This window comes from Pagrus pagrus (assembly GCF_965226575.1).
Source record: "Pagrus pagrus genome assembly, chromosome: 10".
In the NCBI taxonomy this organism is placed as follows: domain Eukaryota; kingdom Metazoa; phylum Chordata; class Actinopteri; order Spariformes; family Sparidae; genus Pagrus; species Pagrus pagrus.
Window position 1 is genome coordinate 13,348,271 of NC_140194.1, and position 22,661 is coordinate 13,370,931.

Below are 22,661 nucleotides of genomic sequence, written 5' to 3' on the forward strand. Positions count from 1 at the left end.
TTTGGAGCTTTTGAACGAGTCATACTGTATTCACCAGCAGATTTAGTTTGCTCAGCTGCCACCAAACTCTCGATGTTCAAACTTTCCATGCTGCCCCTTAAACAGGTGAGTAGAAACACATTGTCGAGTAGCCTACCTACACATGAATTAAATAACCATCATAGTCAAGAATCACACAGGACTCTCAAAAAGCTAATTATCAGGAGCTAATAATATTTTGAACAGATATGAGTTTACTATCATCAATCCTTTTGGAAAGGGACTCTAAGTGCGTCACTTTCAAAAACTAATGCTAAAAAATCCTTTGCATTGTTCTTAAGGTGCAAAATAGGTCATTTTAATATTTTATTTTTGTATAACACAAAATGCTAAAATAATTACTGATTTTAAATCAGGCAAATATACTGATTATTTGTGTTTATGCCTATTTGCTTTTTGCTGACTGTGCTTATAATGTAAAAAATGTTCATTAAACAATATTTTTAAAAAATGTTGAAATAAGTTTACCTTTGAATTTATTTTAATAATTAATTTAATTATTTAATCACCCTAAAATAATTTAGATTTAGTGGCTGTGAGGGCAAAAACACAACAACATATCACAAAACACAACAAATGTTTTTTTCTGAAAACAGATTGTGCTTTCTGAAATGTATTTGTTTTGTGAGATGTTGTTTTTTTTATTTAGCGTTGTGTTGTCTGAAATGTTGTTGTGTTGACCCTCAGGGCCACCGTATTTTGACTCAACTTATTGTACTCTAGCCGTTTGCTGCTCCATAAAAAGGAAGCCAGATAAAAAGAAAAAGAGGCTTTTATATTGAAACCTCCTGTGTAACTCGATAGATATCCAGTGGCCATCTTTTATTGTTTGCACACCACCTGCCAGAGTTTTTATTCATAGATACGCAAGTTACGAGATGTCCTGATCAGATAACCTGCTGCAGGATGTCTTAATCCTTTTGTTCTTTCGAGAAATAGGTCATTACCTGATTGTAGGTGTGCACTGAATTACCCCTTCCAGAGGTCATGTGACTCCAAATACAAAGGGGGCCAGTCTTCATCAGACTTATCTGACGGTGTTCAGAAGGAGGAATCATTTCAAAACAAAATCACACTGTTGATAGTGTGGAGATAAGACGTGGGGATAATTAACTGTGTATTTAGACTGAGTGAATCCCACCTGCCCTCCTCTATTGGCTGCTGGTGGGGGGTGGAGGTTGTTGCTCATAAACTGTGAAGCCTTGGTGGTGTGTTATCCAAGGGGCCGACGTGCGTATAAAAGGTGGTGGCAGGTGTTTTCACCTCAGGATAACATTAAGTCAATGAATGATGTGGGTGCTCTTCTTTCTGAGTGCCTTGTTGGGGGCGTTGGGGTCAGAGGAGTCGACCCCTGGAGCAGCTCAGCAGCTTCAAGCTCTCCACTGCCCGCCCTGCGAGCAGATACACTGCTCCTCCCGCCGGGCGCTGAAGCTCCAGTGTAAAGGCGGCGTGACGACAGGCGTGTGTGGCTGCTGCCCCGTCTGTGCCAGAGTGGAGGGGGAGACCTGTGGAGGAACGTGGGACTATCTGGGCAAGTGTGATGAGGGACTGGTGTGTGTCTACCAGGACTCAGCATCTGACAGACCAGACGCAGAGCGCGAAGGGATCTGTGAAACAGGTGAGATTATAGTTTATAACCTCCATTAGTATCAAGGAGGTAGAGTGTCCTTGATTACTGTTGATCATTGATTCATTTAGTGTGCCACAGGAGCCAGACTTCTTGATACTTTAACCACCAATTTTAAAAAACTTTGCAGCAAAGTCTGAATTTTTCTGCATTACATATGTATTTAACTTGTATGTTTATATTTAAGTTGATGTATAATTATTATGTCTATAACTATCCTTTTTAAATCAATTTTTGTATGCACAAAGAAATGTTTGCAAATCTTACATATTGCAATTAAATAGTTAATTGAGCTTCTTTCAATAAAACAAATCTTTATCCAAAATGAACCCTCAAAAAGTCAATAACTTAGAGACAAAAAACCTCCAAAACATGTGAATAGCAATGAAGAAAATCTGCATAACAAATACAAATTTAGAAGCCTTGTCAGAGAAATGCACCAGGAAGTTTTAAAAACAGAGTAGTCATCATGCAGCAGAATTGCTCCTGTCAGTGTTGTATTAATTTCTATTAAAATATTGTATAATTATTACAGATTAGTTAAAATATAAGATGCATTTTACTGTGTAAGCTGACTGATGGAGCTAGTTTTGACTATTATATTTCTACTGTTGGGCAGTGCAATGAGTCATAGTTTGAAAACTGATGTCTATAAAATTTGGACCCACAAAGTAACTAATAACGACAACTTTGAACTAAATGTGCAGTAAAAAGTAGAATATTTAGGTGTGGAAGAAGAAGAATAAGTGCATGTTTGCATTAAAAGAAAAAACTCAAACTTTACCAAAACTTTGACCACTTTAGGGTCATTGGAGTGGGAACGGTGCCAATGTGGTAAATCTTGATTGTGAGCTGTGAAGACTGATAGTGTGGTCAAGGCTTCCTTTGATTCAAAGGTTTCTGCTAACAGTTAAGCCATAATGACACCTCTTATCTCTTCATGGTAAAAGGAGTTGTCGCTGTTGCTGATACGGTATCAGACGTAGTACGAGATTAGACACTTTTATGTTGTGTTGCTGCTCTGCAAAAGATGTAAATAATACATTTGTTACATCTTGTGAATTAATACTCACACTTGTGTTTGTTTGAAATGTGTGTTCGCACAGTGATTAAATCTTTGGATCCAGAGACCTGTCGTCCAGAGTGCACCAAGGAATACTGTCAGGCCAACCCCTCTGAAATCTGCTCTGCCAGGTGAATTAAAATAAATAAAAAATAAATAGATTTATTTCCCCTATTATCTTCTTGTGCTCCGTTTATGAACTGAGATCTGATTTCCTGCTCTGTAGGTTTGTGTCTCTGGAGAAGAAAACGTGCCAGGGCTCCTGCCAACACACCTCCTGTTCAAGCTGTCTGCTGCTAAATCCCCCATCCTGCCCTCAGACCTGCAACCACTCGGATGCTTCCTGTCTACACCGCTTTGGGAAGTGTGTGCACAACCACCTGACAGCCACTCATAGTCATGTATGCCACAACAACCTACAGGTACGTGGGAGAAAAGCACCAGAAACTGCTCTGTAATGCCTTAAAAACACTTGACCCGTTGATAAACTGTGTTGTGTCTTTATTTTTCTCTCTGCAGAGTCAATCTGAGGGGCATTTTCGGTGTTTGGTCCCAGCCTGTCTGACAGCATCAAACTAATTCCAGATGTAAAGACAGGAAACCCAGAGAAAACAAGCCCATGTAGCAAAATGGAAAAAAAGGCAGCTATCTATAAATATGTGTGTATAAATGAAAAATCATTTTGTATGCAATGTAAAGTTGAGTAAAAACCTGTGACGTTTTATGTGTTTTAAATAATGAGAAAATAAAATTCCAAGTGTGTACTCTCTTCTTTTATTAATGTGGCTGGAACAATGGTGATGTTTTAACCATTGATGATTGTGTTGGACGATCTCTTCCAGGTTTTTTTTTTATTATGCCGTCACTTATTGTTCATTCCTTTGCCTTTCTTTTTACAAGTTGACTTTAAGAGATACGCAGAATAATTCCAATGTACCTGTACCGTCCTGTACCTGTGCAAATGGCAATAAAAATCTAATCTCTAATCTCTCTAATCAGGGAGCTTCTGTGTCAGGTTTTAGCAATTAGCAATTGTTTCATCTCGTATCTTATAAACAAAAACACTTTTCCTGCACATGTTGCAGGGCGTTGCTTAGGCCCAGTTTATTATAGTGTACATGTTTGGTCCTGGATTAAAATCTTTGTCATAATTTCGCAGCAGAATCAGCCCCAGCCAGTTTGCCAATGGAGAGCTAAGTGTCTCATTTGTTAATTAACATTTTTTGGTGTAAATTGTTTCATTAAATTGTTTATAAATGATGTTTTTATAAAGGGATTGGGAAAATATCTACACAATGTAGATGTCACCGATGATAAAGCAAGAACTAACATGCTTGGCACATACCTGCGTAGTGTTAGTTTTTGGGACGGATCTAGCATCAGTTGGTCCACACATTCATGTCCCCCTGAGGATAAATCCCCTGACTTTTCATTAGCACCATCATCAGGTTCAAAAGGTAATTTGTCCATTTTTTTTATGACCAAATACCTGTAAAACGGACATACCTATCAGCCTCAGTTGTACTTTATGTTGAGTTCTAATTAGCGAGTGCTACCAACTAATCAGACATGTGATTCAAGTCATTTGGTCCAAATCTCAAGCAAGTCCCAAGTCATTTTGTCTTGGGCAAGTCAAGTCCTTAGTTAATTAGAGTCCGCTCTTGCAGTCTTACCTTCAATATCCAGTCTTTATGAAGAGCAAAGATGAGGAATCAGTGCTTACTTAGTCTAATAATGACATTATTGTCATTGGTCTTGTTCTTAAAGAACTGCGTTTATAGTGAATGATTAAACCAATTTGGACACATGAATTGAGATAAATGAAGAGGAATAATACGGGTACAACAGTGTATCAAATGACAGAGTCATATCAGTCCAGCACGGTGTCTCTAATGTTTGAATTGTTCCCATTTTGGGAAGTTTTTCTGGATCACAGGAGAAGTGAAGCGTGTTGAGTCCCCTCTGCCATCGCTGCCCCCCTGACAGTTGATAGTTATTGAATAACAGATGGTTTATGAGGCAGCAATAATGAAGCTTGTACAGAAAGGGAATAAAGTGTGGACCAACAATGGACAGTTTGTTCTGTGTCCTTCGAATGTGAGACATTTCTGAGGCAGTTTATCTGGAGGATTTCGCAAGAAGGAATCTGATTTTATACCAAAACAAAGGCCTGCGTTTTCTTTCATCTTCTTTTAACTTGTGAGTCAGCTGCATCACTAAAGTAGTGCGATATCTAAATAATGTCCGGTGTCTAATAAGACAAAAGAGAGCACTGTGCAGCTCCATGTCTGAAGCAAGTGCCAGGAGAGGGAAACGTGAGCAAACTTATAAGAAATAGTGCCTGTGCCATCAGTATTGTACATGCAATTCAAATCTGGCCATAATAGACCTACCTGAATATATATATATATATATATATATATATACATATACATATATATATATATATTTGTATCAATTTCCAAATTGAGCACTCCATCATCTTAGTTAATAATTTGTCATCTTACAAGGTTGTATGACAAACCACAAACAACTATCCAGATTCTCTTGCTTTTGATCATTTCTTGTGCCTCTAATTGTAGACACACATCATCGTATCAGTTGTCTATTAGAACGACAGGATCTGTCACCAAAGCGGGCCGCCTCTGTTATCAATCCCATATAGCCGTCTCACTTTTTTTTTTACTGATAAAAACAGAGGATAACAAAGGACTGTGTGCGTGCCAGCTGTAATAAATGTGCCCCTGTCAGAGGAAGCCCATGTTAAAGTTTGAATACAAGACAAAACCCGGGAACAATAGAAAAGAACAAGAGATTACGACGAAGGAGTGACCTTAAAGTAGATGTTGATGTATGGGAGCAGCTGCAGAGATTTCAACATGATTGTTTGTGTTATAGGGATTTTAAACCAGCCTGACAATCATTTAAAGTCAACCATTACACTTTGGAGATTTTTAAATCAACTTTAGAACAAACTCACAAAACAATTTAAATCAAAAGTATATTTTTATTTGTCAAAAATTGTAACAAATGTTATAAACCTGTTGCCTTTAAGAGGATAAAGCCGCTGACTTCCTTTATTTCAACATGTGGAAGTTCTGATCCACATGTGAAAAAAAGCAATCACAAATAAATGAATGTATGTAATTCACATGCTGCAATTTCTAGTTCACATGTGAAAAAAAACATATTATGTGTCATTTCATGTCAAAACACATATTAATGTATTAATCACACAATAATTTCATCTCGTCTGAAAAAAGCTGATCTCATGTGACATTATTTTATTTTCATATGTTGAAATTTTAGTTGAAAAAAATAGCAGTCACATGTGAAAAAGCCAACCACATAGGAATACATGTAATTCACATATTTAAAAAAAAATAAAGCCAATCTGTGAAATTTGTGAAAATGTCCAGTTCACGACACTATTTTAGTTCACATGTGAAAATAGCAAATCGCATGTGAAAATGCAGAATTGAAGGAGCAAAGTAAACGTAATTTCATGTCCTATGTTTTGTTTCCACATGTGAAAACATTACATTCACAATTTTCACATGTGACTTCATAGAAAAATATATCCAAAATTATTATGAACGAGGTTGTCAGTGGCCTTTCTATGAACCATTATATAATCATCATGTATAATTACAATATGTCAGCATAACAATTATGGCAACCCCATATATTTTTCCTTCATGAACCTAATTATTATAGTCAGTATGTTAAAGTTAACGGACAGTAAATCATGAAAGCCCCTTCCCATCTATTTTCTAAAAGCTGAGTCATACATTAAAAGGTAAGCGTTTCAATGAGAACATTGTCATCAGTGACTGATCAAACAGATAAGAGTCAATATGATGAGTTCATGTGCAAGAAAGTCCTCAGTGCCTAACAAGGGTTGCAGCAGTATAGCGTGGTATGAAAATTGGTTGGTTATCGTAACGTGTGCGTTCGGTTATCTACATTACATTATATTTTGTAATGTAGATAATCAAATGTACATAATATTCAAATAAATTCAAATAAAGCATTCTCTTCAACCAAAAGACAAAAAATAACCTTTGTTTTCATTCTTTTAAGGATAAGTGATAATAATAATTGTGTAACACTGTAGACTAAGATCTTTTCTGATATGATTATCATACAATTAAAATCTCATACCGTCGCAACCCTAACCTAGACATAACCAAAAACTGCATCTTGACGCTGATCTACATAACAATGTTTAACATACAAATTATAGATGAAACATTGCATAACATTTTTAAAATGCAGAATGGTCTTAGCACTCATTTCCAACAAAACCAGTACATAATAAGATCCCAATAGCTGCTTTTTGAGAAGGTATTATCTTGATATAACAGTAGTTATAGTTATTGGTACGGGGAAAAAACAAAAAGAACCATTGTAGAGAGAAAACAGTATTAAAAGGTGCATAAAAGTGGCCTCCAGTCAGTCTCTGATCAGGAAGGCACTGTGATAATAAACATCCAGGCCGTCTGTCCCGCTGTCTTGTCACCTGAACAGTCGGTTCCAAAAGGATACGAAGGTGGTGGAGTTAAAGGCACCGATAAATATGAGCAGCAGAAGGTAGAGACTCATCATGATGGCAAAATGGTGTCTGAGGAGCCACGAGGTGCTGCGGGAATGTCTGAAGAAGAAAACCATACAAAGTTTATATTTTGTTTACCAGCAAGAGAAAATCGTACTCATTTACTTTGTCTTACTTTGTTTTCAGAAAACAAGAGGCATGTATTGCACTATGTGTGTTGTTATAGTTTCAACATGCTGGTAACATATGATAAGAATTGTAATTAAAGTTGGTTTAAAACATTCATCTGTTTCTGTCAGCATCCAAGAAGCTGTTTCTCTTTTAGGGCCCAGACACATCAAACCGACATCGAAAGATCAGTGGCGATGAAGGCTGACTATTGCATTGCCTCACATCACCTGCGTCTCAGCCAAAAAGCTGCACTTGAACACACCGTGAAGAGAACAACAAGGTCACGGTAGTCTGTATTTGTAGTAAACTTAAGTATGTATAACAGTGTCAACAATAACAACAACAACAACAGGAGATTCTTACCTGGACAGGTGCCTCCTCTGAGAGTAAACAAGCAGGTACTTGATGCGCAAAAGCTGATTGTTGGTAACTACAAAGTACTTCTGCGGTACTTCCCCTCCTTCGCTGTTCTTTGCTCTTGAGCGCTGTCGGTCAATGATTTCAGAATCTGAAATGGGAAATGAGTGGCTGGTTTTAAATTTTGGAGATGTACCGATACCATTTTCTCCTTCCCCTCACTGATTCCCATAACAGAACTTTGTTTTTTGGCCGATCCGAGTAATAAATCCGGTGCATAGACTTGTGTACTCACTGATACCGATTACAGCTGTTTAAGCAGTATCTGAGGCATTTTCGATACTGGGATCAGTATGGGAACAACCCTATTTAATATGAAGCAATTCAAACATCCGTGTTGCATGTTTAAATTTGTACTATTCTGTGCATGCAGTGAGTCAACACACCTTTTTTCTTCACCTGGCACTTAACATCTGGGTGATCAATGACTTCGCACAAGGCAACACAGCTGAGCAGTGGACCCAGGAGGCTTTCTCGCCAGCCGCTGCTGTGCGGACTGTAGAGGACAGCCATGCTGAGGTCACTGGTGAGGTAGGTCCCCTCTCCAAACACTGAGTTCTGCACACAACATGCAGAAAAGGTGGACTGAGTTTTAGCGTCAGGCAGAAACAAAAAAAATATCTCGATTTCTACTTCATCCTTTAGTATTCTCTGCACTACAACAACTTCACAAAGTCTTCTATTATATTATATATTGAGGTTTATAGGGGACAGCCTGTTATTGCCACAGACAAGATGAAGCAGTGATGCCAGGATTAACCTTGTTGAGGTGACAGTGCAGGCCATTGTGAATGATAGAGTGAAAGTTCTCCAGGCGGCTCCCGTGAAATGCATAGAAGACGTCTCTGTCTGCCCTCGTCTTCTCAAACCTGGCATTCAACTGATCACAATATTCCAGCTCGAACAGGAAGTCTGGCACGGGAGCAGAAATCCCTTCATTCTCCGTCAGGTTACAAAGTTTGGCATACTGGTTAAGATCGAAGAAACATACCGTTAACAAAAAAGCATGTAGTCAAAGACACTGTTGTTTATGTATTTCATTCTTGTCGTGATGTACCTCTTCTTTCTGTAGCGTCTTCACAGCAAAGCTCTTTGAAGAGAGAATCCAGTGAGTGAGAGCCAGGTGATGATCTCCTTCTCTGGGTCGTAGTCTCACCAATTCTCTCACGCCAGGCAAAGACTTCACATCTGCCAACTAAAGAGAAAAGCCAAATTGTTCTAAATACTGTTATTTTTCGTCAATGCTGATCAAATGTTTCAAATGCTGAGACAAGCTCATTGCAAATACCCTAAAAATGATTAAATACTGCGCATGTAAGAAGTGGATATAAGCAGATTCAGCCTTGTATTCACCATAGTAATTCTGATTAGTCTGACACTTGCGTCCCATGATAGCATCCCAAAGGTACAAATCTTTATTTGAGGTACCTACTAAACTGAAAAGATCTTAAATCTTTATGTGACTCATAAGCTTTACAATATAACTGTCTATAAAGTTTTTGTACGTTCAGTGTTTCTCACCAAAAGCATTGTTAATACCTCTGAAATCTTTTACAAAGCCATTTCAATGTTGTGAATCTACATTGTTGTTTTTCGGTCTTGTTCTTCACCTTTATTATTGACACTCTGCAGCATCCTGCAGTACATTACTGCCACCAAGTGAGTGTGATATGTCAATGCTTGACATGCAAGCATAAATGCAGCAGAAGTCGGTGTTCAGAAGCTTTTCACTGTCACTACATCTTACCAGCTCATCAAAGTCCTTATTATCACCACTTATATATCGAGGAGGAAAGGGTCTGAGCAAAGAGTCCCTCTTGTAGCTCTGCGCGGCAGCAACAAACAGGCTGCAGCGGAGGTCTGCTGCTACTGGGTCTCTGTGCAGGCAGGAGCACACCAGCTCTCTGACCGCCTCAGGTGGGAGCGGTGGCTGCATTCCCAGCTCTGTAGACATAGGCGATAAGATAGCACAGACAAATAATAAGTTAGGTGACATCAGCACAGTGAAAACCTCATGACAACGTATATCAGGGTGGTAAAAGAAATAGATTAAAAACTGATTGTTGAGCCAGACTGTGCTCAACCAGAATGTGCTCAACCAATCAGAATCTGATTAATTATAAAATTAATCTTCTGATTGATATGTAAAATATTTTTTAAAAAGCCACCACAGTCCAAAACATGTGAATCATCTTCTCTAACTTTGAAAGGAGGATATGACAGGAATACAAAACACCACCTAACTCATGTTGCACTGTTGTGACCCTGTTGGTAAGAGACTAAACAGGTAACTGGCTCAGTTAGCTCGTCTACTAATCAGGCAAACACAAGTTAGGCACGACGTTACTTTTGTCAATGTAGCTGTAACTTTTAAGCTCAACACTAACACTGAAACAGACACAAAAGTCCAACGTACAGCTTTTGTCTTGACTTACAACGTTGCTGGAAATAGCTGACGTTACTGTTTAGTTCCTGTTTAAGCCAGTATTGTTGTTGCTAGCACAGGAGGATGTGAAGAAGCTACGTTAGCTAACATTAGCTGCGCTACAAGTGAAAGGCTGCTAATATCTAACGCCGAGTAACAAATACAGCTTTGTCGGTCTACTGCGAGATCCTGAATGTGCCATGAATACATCCCTTTGGCACACAGACCTATTTCACCTGACACACACTAGTTTCATGTCATTATTTGCCGTTACCTTCAGTCTTCCTCAACTCATAGCACAGCAGGAAGAGCTAACGCTAGCTTTAAGGACTGGTGCGTTCATGCGCCATGAAATAAACGGATTTGTTCCTCATTTTAGCGCATGGACGAAATGTGTAAGCACAAACATGGAAGATAAGGAATGCGTAGCGGGGTATGCTAGTAAATACAGAGGAGGAGCACAAAAACGTTAATACGTGTTTCGTGTGCATATTTAACATTCACTCTACTTTGCGCCAGAAGCAACAACTATACATTTACGAGTAACTGTGAACGCAGCACTCATCACACTGCACTATCCAGAGAGCCACAGCAGGAATAACAACAGTCTTTCTGCAGCCCCAAGAGTGCAGAGTACATTTAGTCAGGTACAGAGGGGTCAAAACATATGTGTCATTGGAGCATATAGGTTTGAAACATGAGGTGGATAAAAGGCAGTGTGTGATTTACTTATTTTAAATTAGTCTTTAAAAACACCACGTTTTGCGTGCATTCTCCTACCATTATTACTGCCAAACCTGGCAACCCAAATTTTTGGAGAATTATACTTAATTATACTCAATTTGTGTATCCATGTTTTATAATACATTTCCTGCGTAATGTTTTAAAATGCATTGTGTTATGTTCTCTGACCTGTGTTACACAAATAAACTTACCCTGTATTGAATATAGCCTATTGTACCCACCTCTATATTCATTTCCTCAATACAACTGTTAAATTTTTTGCTGTGATATTTGCTTAGTAGTGTATTTAATAGTATGTTAACTGGCAGCCAGTCAGATCAGATTGTTCATGCCTCCTCTGATTTTCAGCACTGTGGACAGCATCAGCGCGGGGCGGAGCTTGGTGACCTATTTCTGGTTTTTCATTGGTCAATTCAGGCCAGCAACAAATCCAGTTCTTTGTCCCGGCCCTGCTCTATGGAGGACTGAACCTGACAAAATAAACATTAAAAAAGTAAATAAATAAGAATCAATTGGAATAATAAAAAAAGTGAAGTATATTTCTTGTGGAAAATATAATAACAATGTATTATAACAAATAACATTTTTTTTAATGTGATGTTACAACATTGCTTCTGCTTCTTATTATTTTATTATTATTATTTTTTACCTTTGTATTAATTCTGCTATTTATTTACATTCCCCTTTAATTTACCTGTTTATTCATAAATGTGTACATTTTTAGATATATTTATTCACAGATTTATTACCGTATTATCCTCCATTTGCTTTTTTAGCCTATTTATTGCCACAAACTTATTTAATGATGTATTTTATTTCTTACATTTGGTCATACATTTCTGCCTCACAACGCTAAATGAGGGGGTGTTTATAGTGCATTTAATGTTATATTGATGTAATTATTGGGGGCATTTGTCTTTTTATTTAAATTTGATCTTGTCAGTCTGGGTCCTCCGTACCGGTCCTGCCCGGGCGGGTAAAGCTGACGGGGGTGGGGTGGTGGATGGGGGGTGGAGGGGTATGTGCCATGGTATGTGCGTAAAGAGAAGACCTGACGTCACGTGACCGCCTCTTACTCCCGAAACCATCATTTGAGGAATAACGTAACATCTTTGTGTCTCAGCAGCGCCGGATCTGTTTCCTTCCTCTGTGTTTTCATGCCGATGAATCCATAGGATGCTTTTTAAACGACCGGAGAGATTCTAGCCACATTTATTGGACTAAACGGGAGGTAAGGCGTTTTAATCGCTGCATTTTCATTCATTACACCTCATGTAGGGATGGAGGGAAACAGATGCGTTAAAATAAACCGGATTCTGGCTTCAGTAAATAAAAAAAAACCCCTCGAAATCTGTATCCAGGGTGGTTTATTGTGCGGAGTTTGGGCTTGACCTGCTCGGCGTCCGGATGAAGAAGGAAGCAAGCGATGCGCCGTGTCGCACAGCCTGAAGGACGCTTCTCCATCGCCCCTGATCACGATGCTCTGTGTCCTACCGCAGCATCCCTGCCATCCGCCGACACAAACACACATAGGAGACAGTTTCAGGGATTATAAGACGTAAAATCAACCAGGATCAGGCTGTTTTTTTCTTGTCAGACTGCTTGATTTTGTGGCAGAAAGATGCCCTTCACACATCCACCATCATATAGCTACACTGATGTGTGGTTCACAAACACAATCAGATAATGTGGATTGTAGGCTACTAGCAGGTTAAAAAAAGGCTGCACGAATAGCTTTATTATAGCCCAGTGTGTGTGTACTCTGTAGGCCTGTATCACGCCTATTTTTGCGCCCATAGGTTTTGGATAGGTTTCAGGAGTCGCGACAAGGCCACACTGTTACCCTCCGCGCGTTAACACAGCTGTAATGTGCTCAAGCAAACATGTTTATCTCTGTCCATTTAATGAACGATGCACCAGCACGGAAGGGAAGGACCACACCTCTGATCAAAATCACACACAAGGATGTAAAGTCTGTTATTCCAGTGGAGTGTGTGCATGCGTCTATGAGGAGGCCTGTGGAGGACTGTGGCCTGTGGAGGAGCAGCGTGAGTGAGGGTGATGTTGCACTTCATAAAAAACACATCTCTTCTCTCTCCTCAGTGTGGTTTGAGCTGAGATTGAAGTCTGTGTGCCTGTTTGTGAAGGAGAATACTGAGCGGTCATCATGGCAGGTAAGCTCTCCTTTCTGTTCATCTCCACAGTGTGTGCATGTGATTTCAGAGACCAAGCACAAAGCTGGCTTTAATGGAAACTCAAGGCTAAATTGTAATTTCTACATGCAGCTGTCTTGACTTGATTTCTGTATGAGTTTCACTGGCGGGCAGCTGCGTTGAACTGTGTATCTTTGTATCCCAGAAAACAACTTCCCTCCCCTGCCTCGATTCATCCCACTCAAGCCGTGTTTTTACCAAGACTTCAATGAGATCCCAGACCAGCGTCGCACCATGTGCAAGAGGCTCTATTACCTGTGGATCTGTGAGTGAACCGGCACTAAAAGTTCACATGTACAATATCTTTCCATACAGTGTGTATCCTGCTTGCTTGCATCATGGTATAAGCTGTGAACCTGTCCACTGCTTCCATGGCACTTTGTTTTTACCCAAAATATTATGAGAGTCAAACATCACAGACACTCCAGTGTAGCTGGGAGACCAGATTGACTGGTTTTACTGTCCAGCACCGAGCCACTTCAGTAGTTTTTCCATTTTCTTGTGCATTTTTAAGGTTTGAAATATTGTGGGTTTTTGACACATTTGCTTTGGGTTTTGTCTGTACTCTGAGTTTTGGGTCACAGAATCTACACAAATCTAAAATCTGATTGATTTTGATCAAGTCTATCGGCTGAAAATTACTTGTTTGATTACAGATTAATGTCAGATTTCTCTGGTTCCAGGTTCTTAAAGGATAAGTTCCCCCAAAAATTATCTACTCAGCCTCATGCCGATGGAAAGTCGTAGTCCACAGAAAATTAATGGAGCTTCACAGCAAAACAGCTGGCAGCATTCTCCCAAACAACTGAAGTAGATGGGGACGGAGACAACAGAAAAAAATTAAAATGGCTCCATGCCGCTTGTACTGTGTAATCCAAGTCTCCCAAACTGCAGAGATCTTTTTAAAGCCAAAATCTTCATTGTAGCTGCTAAGCTAAAAGCGTTAGCACACACCCCGTCTGAGGTGGGTGCATGAGCTCAACCGTGTGTCGAAGGGGTAAATAATGAAGTCTTCTCAAAACGATTTGGGATCTCAGAGCTTCTTGAGTCTTGGATTACGCTAAGCGAGCTGTATGTAGCCAATTTATGTTTTTTTCAGTTGTTTTTTTACGTTTTAAAACGAGTCCCCATCTACTTTAGATTTTTATGAGAAGGCTGCAACTCTGTTTTGCTGTGAAGCTCCAGAAATGTTTTATGGATGAGGAAACTTCACCTGACTTTCCATCGGCATGGGGGGTGAGTAGATAATAATATGCATTCATTTTCTGGTGAACTGTTCCTTTAAATGAGAGGATTTGCTGCCTTTTTATTGCAAATCATTGAAGACTGAATATCTCTGAGTTTTGGTCAGACAAAGAAGACATCTTGGACTCTGGGAAACTGTGATAAGCTTTTTTTCACAGTTTTTTTGAATGACTAATGTATTCATTGAAAAAATGAACTAAGCCAGATGAACCAGTGAAGTAACAATCATTAGTCTCAGATAACAGTAGATACTAACAATGTCTCAAATTGTAATTCACATTCATATAAGTGTCATGGTGTCTTTTTTCATGAACACATAGGTTCTGCCATTTGAAAACAAGAATGTAAGTCTGGTGTAAAAGTCGATTAGTTTACTGAAAATGTAGAGTAGAAACTGTGTTTTCTAGCTCCAGTTTATATTAAATGATCGTAGCTTTAATGTAGATGTGGTGTTGACTAGTTGCTGAGAGTCATCGTGATTCAATCCTGCTGAATTATGAGTAATGCAGCCTGTGGGATGTCCGCCATAGACGTTTTTGTCTGTCATGTCTCTGCGATGTTCACAGTGAACGCTGCCACACTGGCTGTTAATCTGATTGGCTGTCTGGCGTGGATGTGCGGCGGTGGCGGGGCGACCAACTTCGGCATGGCCTTCCTGTGGCTCATCCTCTTCACCCCCTGCTCCTATGTGTGCTGGTTCAGGCCCATCTACAAGGCCTTCAAGTAAACCTGTTCTCCATTGAACACACTCAACATTTATACCTGCTGATTCGCCTCATTTCTGACGTTTATTATTCTCTCCGTGCAGGACCGACAGCTCTTTCAACTTTATGGCTTTCTTCTTCGTCTTCATGGCCCAGGTGGTGATCAGTATTATCCAGACGGTTGGCATTCCTGGTTGGGGAGTGTGGTAAGAACTTTGATATGAAGCGTAATACAGATGGGAGACATGGGATAAAGGCTGGGCGATATGGCCTTAAAAAAATATTGCAGTATTTTTAGGCTATATCACCATACACAATATATATCACTATATTTTGAAATCTCCTAAAAAGCACTTCTTTTACATTTGGATACGCCTTCAAACACTGCCTCATATTACCTTGAACTAGGGGTTTTCATGAGCCTGTATTTGTTTACATTTTGGCAAATTAGCCCTTCTGGCAGCTCTCAGCCGTTACTGTTTGAGACAACAGTTAGAAGGAGATAATGCTATCCTCAGGAAGTCCAACTGAATCACACAGACCCGCCCTGTCTCTCTTCGCACACCCCCTTGAACTCCCCCTGGGCAGGCACGCCACACAGTTTGAAAACCTCTGCCTTGGATAGTGACCAATAATGTCATGCAGTAGGTGTGAGATGTTACTAACTCTTTTATCGTTCCCAACAGTGGTTGGCTGGCTACCATCACCTTCTTCAGCACCAACGTCGGCTCAGCGGTGGTCATGTTGATTCCCACCATCATGTTTACTGCAGTGGCTGTGCTCTCCTTCATCGCCCTCACAAAGGTGACCAATTTATCCTGCTTCTCTCAGTTAAAAAAATAAACTATGAAATGTTTTAGCTTCTTCACCAGAAGAAGCATTCGTTGGGTTTATATTTGGTGAAAAGGCTCTTAGAAGTCGAACTGAAATTTGAGTTCTCTCTTCCTTTTTTGTGTAAGGAAATATAAACTGTGATGGTGCTGCTACCATCATATTATACTGCTATTTTGCATTATTCAGAAGATGATAAGACCGTTTGTAGAAACAGCGTCTAAGTTTTAGGCTTTGGGTGGGTGTTTCACTTGGCAGAGGTCGACCAACGTTTTAGGTCCGTTGTTGCCATGGATGTGTTTAAGAGCTGGATACCGGACTCAAGGTTGGGTCCAATACAGTCCAATTAAAACTGCAAGTAGTGTTAATGCCATCATGTGAATCAATTCTGAGACATGAATGCATGTAGTGGTGAATGCATGAATGCAGTGGTGATGCAATTCTGTTCAGTTTTACAAAATCCCTTTGCTTAAAAATATACAACACACATTTTTATAGCTGATGTTTTATAGATGTCTCTTTTACAATAGTGCTCTATGTGTTACACTGTGTTAGACAAGGTGAGGACCCAAACGCAGACAACACACAGGTGGCAGGATATAGGGGAACCAAAAGTGAGACCAAAAGTGAGCTCTATTTAAATAAAGCTGAAAGTACAAAACACAAGAAAGCTAGACAAACCAAGAATGAGTCACTAGGACCAAAAACAAAGTAGCAACTAAAACTTAAACAAAGTTCAACCAAAAAGCAAAAGATCAACTCAAACAAGAAGCTAGAAACCAAAACCAGAAACATACCAAACAGGAGACATGAGGAGACACTGGAGGAAACACTGGGGAAGAAATGCTGGGAGGCACATGAGGGGAAGATGGACCAAGACAGAGAAACATCTAACCACAGGGACCTCATGGAACAAACTGACAAAGACTATATACACAGACACACTAACACGGGGATCAGGAACAGGTGGAGGGAGAAGGGAAGAGGACAGGTGAGAGAACGAGGCCGGAAAAACACTGGGAGGGAAAAACACACAGGAGGAACTAAAAAGCAAGAAGTGACACATGAGGGTAAAATTTCAAAATAAAACAGAAAACACAAGAACAAGACACTGAATCATGACACTATGATGAAATGCTATTTTTTCTTTTGGTTACAATACTGCAAGTAGCCACTGGAAAGATTTGACACAAGGCTGAGAGGTGGCTCCATATCCAGCTCTTATAAAACATCCAGGGTTGTTGCTAGAAAACATGCTTTCAACTTCCGTGGTGCACTACTGACTGAAGTATGTCATAACCCAGTAGAAGGAAATCGATGCTAACTTACTTTACGTCAACACCTACTGAGTCATTGGCAGCACCCACTCACTCAGCACTGTGCCACATTGCATTGTACAGAGATGAGAGTCTAGCTTGCATTAGCTGTATGTCTCTGTCATGAGTCCCACTGTGGTGATGGCAAATCACCAAACTGTAAGCCAAAGACGGCCATTCGGTGTTATCACTGAAGACCTTGGCGGAGTCATACTGTCTGAGGGGCAGGGCAAAAAATTTTAATAAAAAGGGCACCAGCTGCTTGTGATGTGGCACAGCTGCATACATTAACAGTGAAACAGTTTCAAGCTCCATTAAGATTAATGCTTTTTTATTATGTGACTCAGAATAACTATTAAATACTTACAATATACATTTCTAGCGGGGAAGGCACCCTCGAGGGTACTTAATCCAGTTTTCTTGCACAATGGGCCGCCGTGGAAGGCACCTTTATGTGCTTGCAACTTGTTTGGTGTTGTGTTGTCACTGCACAGTATTTTAATCCTCATAAGACCAATAATACAAATATATAATCATATACCATCTTGATGACGAGAACGCTTGCGGGTAATCTAATATTTCCCATCTTTACCATCCATTGCATATGACATGAACAAAGCATAACATGCAGTCACTGAGTTAAAGGGTAACTCCACCAATTCTACACAATAAAGTGTGTTTACAGGTCTTGAGGAGTACTACTACATATGTGAAAAAGTAATATAAAGCCATCTGATAAATTGCCTCCAGTGATGTCACTCAGTGGCTGAGTTGCATTGTGGGTAATGTAGGCGCCAAGTTTTGAAAAGCAGTCCACTGGTCTAGCATTGCACATCTGTAACACTGTTGGACTCATTATGGAGCATTTAAAAACAATCAAGAGATCTTCTTTTTTATGCCATGCTTATATTACCCACAATGCAACTCAGCCACTGAGTGACATCACTGGAGGCAATTTATCAGATTACATGCAGCTTTATGCTACTTTTTTCACGCATCGGAGTTATGCTTCAAGTATTGAGAGCTCAAATCACAGATGGGACTAAGTAATGCTGCAAAGCCTCTGTCACACCCGGCTGCTTAGCTGTCTATATGGGTGTTTGAATTTAAGTGATATAATGGACTATTTTTAGTGGCCGCCCACACAGATGTTGCACCAATCAAATTACAGTCCTTACTTCATTACTGGTATGAAAATTAATGCCACACGGGGTAACACTAACAGCAAACAAATATTTTAATCTTTAACTCTGTAGAGCATTTTTTCCTGAAACACATTAATGATACTAAAACGCCTTGAATTACAGGTTCATAACTTCTACCGTGGCAGTGGTGGCAGCCTGGGTAAGGCCCAGGAGGAGTGGGCCACCGGGGCCTGGAAGAACCCCCACGTCCAACAGGCAGCTCAGCAGGCGGCCATGGGAGCTGCGCAGGGAGCCATGCAGCAGAACCAGAACCAGTACTCAGCAGCTCCCACCTACAACTACGACGACCCGATGTAGGACAGTGGAGGGGGCCGGGTTGCCGTGTGGGAGAGATAAAAAGGGATCAATTAAGAACACAATTCAGAATTAGGTGCCCTTCATTATAACACTGTACAAGCTGAATTCAAACAGAACAAAGTCATGTTTGTGGTGAAACTGTCTTTTTATTGAATTCTGACACACATGGGAGTTAATCTTTTAGCTCAGTTCACATTTAAATCAGCAGCAAGTTATTAAAAAGCTGTTGTTTGTTTTGTTTTTTGAAATCTCTTGCTGCTCAATCCTAGCTGGGCAATGTGTGTGTTGCTTTCCAACGGAGACACATCACATAGCTAAAACCACTACCCTGAGCTTCATCAGTTTATTCAGGTCGGTTCGTCTGAGTGACTTCTCTGCCTCCTCCTGTCACACTTTTAAAACATCTTTTAATGACCTTTAATGTGTTTTTTAATGTACTAGTACCAGTAGAGTGTTTACTTTAATCAGCCTTGAAGGTCACCAAACTGTAAAAACATTTGCCCCTCAGTTGATGTACTGTAGTCGCTTGCTTCTCAAGCTGACAAGTCTTAATGATTTCCCATTAAAGGAATGGTTCGACAATTTGGGAAATATGACATGCTGGCCACGAAGTTCATTGTCTTTTTCTTACTCTTTATGTAAACTTTGGTACTTTTTTGTTGAAAAAGAAAAAAGTTGAACATGGCCAAAATGTCAATAGAATCAGTCTTTAAAAAATAAAAAAAAATAAAAAAATCAGAAATTATTCTGCTTTAACATAATTCGAATGAGGAGACATTTGCTGCTTCAGAAACACCTGACAATAAGGGACACAAACATTTGAGTAGTTACTTGGAAAGGAATGAGGAACCATCTGCTAGTTAACCATTAGTAACACATTATCCAATTTTATATACTAGCTAATGATTAGTTACTGATTACTTAATTAAAGCAACTCTATATATGTCTAATAGAGGATAGTAATGAGTTACTAGAGAACAAATTTGGATCATTCCTTCATGAGTACCTGTCCATTAGTCAAAAAGGTCTCCTTTCCCCTTTCATTGCTGATTCAATACTTACCCACTGTAATTAAGATAGTTAGGTAATCATTAGCTACTCTATAAAATTGGATTAGGTGTAACTCATTAACTAATGGGAAATAAGCAGTTAATTCCTAATTTCTTCCCTAGTAACTACTGAAAATTTGGTGTTTCCCACAGTTTCTCGCAGAATATGTGTCAGGCACGTATTTCACAGCTCAGTTTCTGAAGATCTGAAATCCCAGTTAAAACATTTAACAGTTCATGTTTTGGTGACCGGGTTGTTTTTGTTTGTTTTTGTACTGATGAGAAGTCGCTCTGTGTCAGTGAACCTTTACGTTTTATTCAAATCTTTTACATTGTGTGATAGCTGGTTTAAATTCCACCTGTGAAGCCCTTTAAGTGTCAACATATTTGTTTATTGTCTCCGTTTGGGGTGTTTGGTTTTCTTCGTTTCACACTGGTCATGTGATTAGCAGGTTGATTTCAGTGAAATAAATTATTACATGTTCAAGTGAAGCACATGCAGTATTTAGGATTGCTATTCATTGGATAAAACATTCCAAGTCAACATTGTACAGGTTAAAAGTGAGAGAAGACCAAAACACTTGCAGTTTGGGCACACAGTTAATATTAATAATCATTGTTGTAGGTGGTCATAGCATTGTATGAAGTGATGGATGTCTTCCCCCTTTGGCAAATTCTCCCACTCACCCCTAACTACATGTACATGCTTAAATGACTACTTGTTTCTGAAGCTCTGGGTTTCAGGCCTTAGTGCGTCATTCTGTGGCTGTTGGTGTTATTCTATGAGTAGGTGTAACATGATATTTATATAAAAGAAAATAGAATATAAAATAATTCAAGCCAATTATTTCTTTATGAGGTGAAAGTGAAAGAGAGGATACTCGTGCGTAGCCCCTCGTGAGGCCTTGCGGTGTCTTACTGATATCAGTGGAAAGATTTTTGCCTCGTGTCACTCAAGTCTTCAAGATTCAATAGGTGGTTATTACAGTAATACAGTATTAGATTTGAAACAGATGTGAAGATATGTATCTGAATGCTCGTTATTTCAAAACCTGTGAGTCGTCTTGTCTGATTGTGATGATGTGGTATTCTATAGGCTGTTTGTTGTTTTACTTTTCAGTTGTTTTTTTTTGTACCGCCCTATTTTGTGTATTTTGGATGATGTGTGGATGAGTTTGAAGCACATGTTCGTTGTGTCCTTCCATGGCTGTGGGTAACAGAGGTTCAGGTTTTTTTTTTCTTTTAATTATACTTTTTTGAAATGTAATGTTTGCATCTGTTGACATCAGTGCAAACTAAATTCACAGTGAATCACAGTGGAGCAATACTAACAAAAAAATGCATTCAACAGTGGAATTATTAGGATCACGTGAGGTCCTGTTGTGCAGGGTTCAAATATAGTAACGACCATAAGATAAAGATTTAAAAAACGGGCCTGTTTCCAAGTTGGACACCACTAGTATAATTTAACAACTGCGTAACATTTTCACCAGCAGATGCATATAAAATAGTTATGAAGTTTAACCCTGTAAACTGTAACATACACGTGCTCATCTGTTACTTAATGCACAAAGTTTAGCTGATCGGTTCCTTAAATTAAGTGTAAAATACGCACAAAGACGAACAAACAAGCTACTTTTCTCTGTATGTTGTAAGTTTTCATGGTCTTCGGTGAGTTTTGGATCAGTCCAATCTTTTCGCCATATGTACATACAGCACAGTTAATGTGATTATTGGAATTTCAGCTGTATAGTTATCGTGTAGCAGGAACTGCAGTGTTCATACTCTGCTGTATCAAAGCTTCTGAAAGCCATTTCCCATTAACTCCCCCCATGTTCCCACATGTACTGTATGTTGTTTGATATGTATGATCATGTACTATATCATAACTAGATATAAATATATAATTACTTGAGGTGAGGTAAATATTTGCCATGGACAAACACATTCAGTAGAAACATGCTCTAATTAGGCGAGTGAGACGTTTGAGGAGGCTGTGTCTCCATGACTGAAGTAAATGAGGAATACATTTTTGTGTATTACTTTTGTATTATTTGGTCTTACCCTGATAGATATTAAACAGTTCTTGTTGCATTCTGTTTTGTTATTTAATAATTTTACTTATAGGTCTTCTACACACACCAGCTAGAAGTTCTGCTACATGCTGATGATGGATTATTATTATTATTGTTTATTTCAATATTTTGTATTTTCAGTTAATCGTAAAGTGATGGAAGGGATTGGATGTAACTCCAAATAGTTGCAAATAGTGGGAAAATTGTGTGAGTAATTGTGTATGGTGTAAAATTATAACAAAATAAGAATACAAAACAGTCACATGCCAGCAAAAAATGCCACTCAACTGAGTTTATTGCAAAACGTGCCCACTTGTTCACAGGTTATACATAAACCAAAAACATAAGATACCCCACCATCTATGGAACAGTGCAAGGACTGTCGTACACCTGTCCTCCAGAAACTATTCCAAGTGGGAGTATTGCACCAAGCACGATTACTCAGTTAGCCAGGTAACTCCTAAAATAGCATGCAACAACTTCAACATTTGTTAATAGACATAATCAATATTTATGACAAACTGACACCTAATACATTCCAGTGATGAATGCCTTCACTTCTTCACAGCGTTCAGGACGAAAGAAAAACAGGGTTCAATTATAACAGAGCAGCAAATGGTAAAATAAAACTTAAAAATCATTCCTTTCCTTTTATGGCCTGATGTTGTTTGTTTCAGTAGTTAAC

The 22,661-nt window shown here is 39.2% G+C and overlaps 3 protein-coding genes across 4 annotated transcripts; 2 read left to right on the forward strand and 1 right to left on the reverse strand.

The window, feature by feature from the left end:
• Nucleotides 1–1,329: 1,329 nt before the first annotated feature.
• LOC311263213 (uncharacterized protein) lies at nucleotides 1,330–3,587 on the forward strand (the record flags this gene model as incomplete). Its single annotated transcript, XM_084363132.1, has 4 exons — nucleotides 1,330–1,657; nucleotides 2,773–2,860; nucleotides 2,956–3,151; nucleotides 3,249–3,587. 4 exons carry the CDS (start codon nucleotides 1,330–1,332, stop codon nucleotides 3,306–3,308), a joined length of 672 nt encoding a protein of 223 aa, XP_084219258.1. The 3' UTR covers nucleotides 3,309–3,587.
• A 2,135-nt stretch (nucleotides 3,588–5,722) lies between these two features.
• parp16 (poly (ADP-ribose) polymerase family, member 16) lies at nucleotides 5,723–10,635 on the reverse strand. 2 transcript variants are annotated; one of them, XM_084365126.1, is made up of 7 exons: nucleotides 10,572–10,635; nucleotides 9,620–9,816; nucleotides 8,930–9,067; nucleotides 8,633–8,839; nucleotides 8,259–8,430; nucleotides 7,819–7,963; nucleotides 5,723–7,383 (listed from the first exon to the last, which is right to left on the reverse strand). In XM_084365126.1, the coding sequence occupies exons 2-7, from the start codon at nucleotides 9,806–9,808 to the stop codon at nucleotides 7,248–7,250; spliced, it is 987 nt and encodes a 328-aa protein (XP_084221252.1). In that variant the 5' UTR covers nucleotides 9,809–9,816; nucleotides 10,572–10,635; the 3' UTR covers nucleotides 5,723–7,247. The 2 variants fall into 2 exon arrangements, with proteins under 2 accessions (XP_084221252.1, XP_084221253.1); XM_084365127.1 differs by lacking the exon at nucleotides 10,572–10,635 and adding an exon at nucleotides 10,308–10,536.
• Nucleotides 10,636–12,078: 1,443 nt separating this feature from the next.
• On the forward strand, nucleotides 12,079–21,995 carry scamp5a (secretory carrier membrane protein 5a). Its single transcript, XM_084365149.1, has 7 exons — nucleotides 12,079–12,272; nucleotides 13,145–13,215; nucleotides 13,400–13,519; nucleotides 15,066–15,222; nucleotides 15,308–15,409; nucleotides 15,890–16,007; nucleotides 18,658–21,995. Exons 2-7 carry the CDS (start codon nucleotides 13,209–13,211, stop codon nucleotides 18,850–18,852), a joined length of 699 nt encoding a protein of 232 aa, XP_084221275.1. The 5' UTR covers nucleotides 12,079–12,272; nucleotides 13,145–13,208; the 3' UTR covers nucleotides 18,853–21,995.
• The last annotated feature ends 666 nt before the right edge of the window (nucleotides 21,996–22,661 follow it).